Source organism: Babylonia areolata, chromosome 31, assembly GCF_041734735.1.
Source record: "Babylonia areolata isolate BAREFJ2019XMU chromosome 31, ASM4173473v1, whole genome shotgun sequence".
In the NCBI taxonomy this organism is placed as follows: Eukaryota; Metazoa; Mollusca; class Gastropoda; order Neogastropoda; family Buccinidae; genus Babylonia; species Babylonia areolata.
Window position 1 is genome coordinate 7,494,467 of NC_134906.1, and position 4,452 is coordinate 7,498,918.

The 4,452-nt window shown below is 51.5% G+C and overlaps 1 protein-coding gene across 2 annotated transcripts in view; it reads right to left on the minus strand.

Moving 5' to 3' along the window:
• Positions 1–1,443: 1,443 nt before the first annotated feature.
• The window catches only part of LOC143276226 (uncharacterized), a 39,678-nt gene continuing 36,669 nt past the window's right edge, over positions 1,444–4,452 (minus strand). Inside the window, exons 3-4 of one of the 2 annotated variants that reach the window (XR_013053520.1) lie at positions 2,298–2,386; positions 1,444–1,517 (exon numbers count right to left, since the gene is read on the minus strand). Coding sequence is in view for 1 of the 2 variants with exons in the window: in XM_076580697.1 (XP_076436812.1) it covers positions 2,564–2,572 (9 nt within the window). In the remaining variant the exon portion in view is untranslated. Of the gene's footprint in view, positions 1,518–2,297; positions 2,387–2,440; positions 2,573–4,452 lie in introns of those variants that run through there. The other variant, XM_076580697.1, reaches the window with a different exon arrangement.

Sequence of the window (4,452 nt, forward strand, 5' to 3'; positions counted from 1 at the left end):
GGTGGGATTATGGAGGGTGTGGGGTGTGGGATTATGGAGGGGGTGGGATTATGGAGGGTGTGGGGTGTGGGGTTATGGAGGGTGTGGGGTTATGGAGGGTGTGGGTTTATGGAGGATGTGGGGTTATGGAGGATGTGGGTGTGGGATTATGGGTGGTGTGGGAATATGGAAGGTGTGGGATTATGGTGGGTGTGGGGTGTGGGATTGTGGAGGGCGTGGGATTATGGAGGATGTGGGGTGTGGGATTATCGTGGGTGTGGGATTATGAATGGTGTGGGATTATGGTGGGTGTGGGGTGTGGAATTATGGAGGGTGTGGGATTATGGAGGATGTGGGATTATAGAGGATGTGTGGTTTGGGATTATGGAGGGCATGGGATTATGGAGGGTGTGGGATTATGCAGGGTGTGGGATTATGGAGGGTGTGGGATTAAAGAGCGTGTGTGGTGCGGGATTATGGAGGGTGTGGGATTATGGAGGATGTGAGGTGTAGGATTATGGAGGGTCTGTGGTGTGGAATTATAGAGCGTGTGGGGTGTGGGATTATGGAGGGTGTGGGATTATCGAGGATGTGGGATTATGGAGGATGTGGGGTGTTGGATTATGGAGGGTGTGGGATCAAGGAGAGTGCTCTCCTCCTCCATCATTATGACCTGCGTCTCCTGATATGATGGGGACTGGTGTGTGAACAATGTGTCAGTCCTGTCTGACTGTCACTGACATAAAGACCACTGACAATCTCCTGATATGATGGGAACTGGTGTGTGAACAATGTGTCAGTCCTGTCTGACTGTCACTGACATAAAGACTGGTGTGTGAACAATGTGTCAGTCCTGTCTGTCTGACTGTCACTGACATAATGACCACAATCTCCTGATATGATGGGGACTGGTGTGTGAACAATGTGTCAGTCCTGTCTGTCTGACTGTCACTGACATAATGACCACAATCTTCTGATATGATGAGGACTGGTGTGTGAACAATGTGTCAGTCCTGTCTGTCTTGTCACTGACATAATGACCACTGACAATCTTCTGATATGATGGGGAATGGTGTGTGAGCAATGTGTCAGTCCTGTCTGTCTTGTCACTGACATAATGACCACTGACAATCTCCTGATATGATGGGGACTGGTGTGTGAACAATGTGTCAGTCCTGTCTGTCTGACTGTCACTGACATAATGACCACTGACAATCTCCTGATATGATGGGGACTGGTGTGTGAACAATGTGTCAGTCCTGTCTTGTCACTGACAGCAAGCAGTTGAAGAAGGGAGGCAAGTGCCCCCCACGCCCCCCCCCCCCCCCCCCCCTCCCTCAGTATTAGTTCCCAGCCCTTCAGCACCACAGACGCCGTGAATGACCGTGCTGGTGTGCTGCTGTGACGTCCGTGACCATGCCCTCTGCTCCCCCCCCCCCCCCCCGCCCCCCCTCTCCCTCCTCCCCCCTCCACAGTGCCAGACAAGAGGTCCGCTTGGCTGCTGGTAGCCGGCTGCGCGGAAAAGACGTGCGGACAGGCTGCACAAACAGGACATGGAACGTGTTATGATGCTGCTTGGTTCCCTCATTATCTTTGATAAAGAATGATTTCGGTACACCCCTGTGAAGTATCACGAACACACACACACACACACACGCGCGAGCGCGCGCGCGCACGCACGCACGCACACACACACACACGCACGCACGCACGCACGCACACACACACACACACACACACACACACACACACACACACACATAGAGTTTCTTTGGAAATTACAAAACGTCAAAATACCCAAACCCACAAAACAACACAGCAACGACAACATAACAACACCAACACCACCACCACCACAACAACAAAAAGCAGAAAACAACGACAACACAACAACAACAACAACGCAGCAACAAACACCACCACCATCACCACAACAGCAACAATAACAACAGCAAGAGCAACACAGCAATAACACACCACCACCACCACCACCACCACAACAACAAAAACAACAACAGCAACAATAACAACAGCTCTAGCAACACAGCAATAACACACCACCACCACCACCACCACCACCAACACCACAACAGCAACAATAACAACAGCAAGAGCAACACAGCAAGAACACACCACCACCACCACCACCACAACAACAAAAACAACAACAGCACAACGACACAACAAGAACATGCACAACACAACAAGAACAACAAGAGCAACACGGGAATCTGACCCAGAAAAACCCAGTAGAACACAACGCCAGAAGGACAGACACCAGAAAAGAAGACATCAGCAGTGCTGACCCACAAACTCACCCTTCAACCACCTGACGTTCCTCCATGGGCAGGCAGGCAGCCAGCCAGGCAGGCCTGAGGTCCTGCAGCACCACCACAGAGGGTCAGTGCTGAAACAAGACGTCAGGTTGCACGTGCAGTCATAAGGAGCTGACTGGTCGGCCTGAAGAACAGTGAGGGGGCTGGAGGAAGGTGGTGGAGGTAGGGAGGGGTTTGGTGTTGGGGTGGGGGAGGTGGGGGTGGGGGGTGGGGGGGCGTTCCTTCACACTCCTCACGCCGGCGGCGACTCAGTGCACCTACAACATAGGGACACAGGACACATGGGGGGGACACAGGACACATGGGGACACACGATACACAGGGACAATGGGACACATGGGGACACAGGACACATAGGGACACAGGATACCCGTGGACTCATGACACACTGTGACACAGGACACATAGGACATGGGGACACAGAACAACTGGAGACGCGGGGCAGGTAAAAACCCATGACGCATGGGGACACAGGACACATGGCGGATGGGGACACAGGACACAGGGCGGATGGGGACACAGGACACATGGGGATACAAGGATACGTAGGGACACAGGACTCATTGGGATACACAGAACACATGAGGAAACAGGACAGGTGGGGACACAGGATACGGAGGGACACGGGACACGTAGGGACACAGGACAAAATAGGTACACAGTAGACGTGGGGACACAGGACACATATGGACACAGGACACATGGAGACACAGGACACATAAGGACACAGGACATATGGGGACACAGGACACATAGGGACACAGGACACACAGGGACATAGGACATATGGGGACATGTGACACATGGGGGGACACAGGACACATGGTGGGCACATGACACATGGGGGACACAGGACACATGGGGACACAGGACACATGGGGGGACACATGACACATGGGGACACAGGACACATGGGGGGACACAGGACACATGGTGGGCACATGACACATGGGGGGACACAGGACACATGGGGACACAGGACACATAGGGACATCGGACACATGGAGACACAGGACACATGGGGACATATGACACAGGGCATATGTGGACACAGAACACATGGGGACACAAGATAATTAGGGACACAGACCAGCTGGGGATACAGGACACATGGGGACATAGGACATATGGGGACACATGACACAGGACACATGGGGACACAGGACACATGGGGGGACACGGGACACATGGGGACACGACACATAAGTACAAAGGACATATAGGGACACAGGATACATAGGGACACATAGGGATACAGGACACACAGGACACACGGGGACATAGGACATATGGGGACACAGGACACATGGGGACACAGGATAATTAGGGACACAGAACAGCTGGGGATACAGGACATGTAGGGACACAGGACAGATGGGGACACAGGATAATTAGGGATACAGGACAGATGGGGACACAGGACAGATAGGGACACAGGACACATGGGGACACAGGACACATGGGGACACAGGACACATGGGGACACAGGACACATAAGGACACGGGACATATGGGGACGCAGGACACATAACGACACAGGACATATGGGGACACAGGACACATAGGGATACAGGACACACAGGACACACGGGGACATAGGACATATGGGGACACAGGACATGTAGGGACACAGGACATATGGGGACACAGGATAATTAGGGATACAGGACAGATGGGGACACAGGACAGATGGGGACACAGGACACATAGGAACACAGGACAATAGACACATAATACCAATTTTTTCTCCTAAAATTCTTTTCATTTAAGTTTCATGCATGACGATTTGTGGCCTTTACAATCGGCATTAACGTCAGCATTGTAGTGCCGAAATTACGTAACAGCTCACGTCATGCCAGCGCGAATCGGCGTGACGTGTATCAGACGCCATGAATTTATACTTTCAAATTCATTGTTATAAAAGTCATAAACAAGATTGTCAGTTGTCAAATGCAGTCCTGATTAACAGAGGAACAGCTTATCTTGGTTCACAAGCCGAAGACTATTGTCTGTATTTGCAAGTTGCAGAGTTTTGTTTGTATTCATCTGAGGCAATACAATGGTTTGTCAGCTGTAGATGACTGTCTGTTTTCATCTAAGGAAATTTTACCAGAGTTTGTCAGTTGTATATTTATGT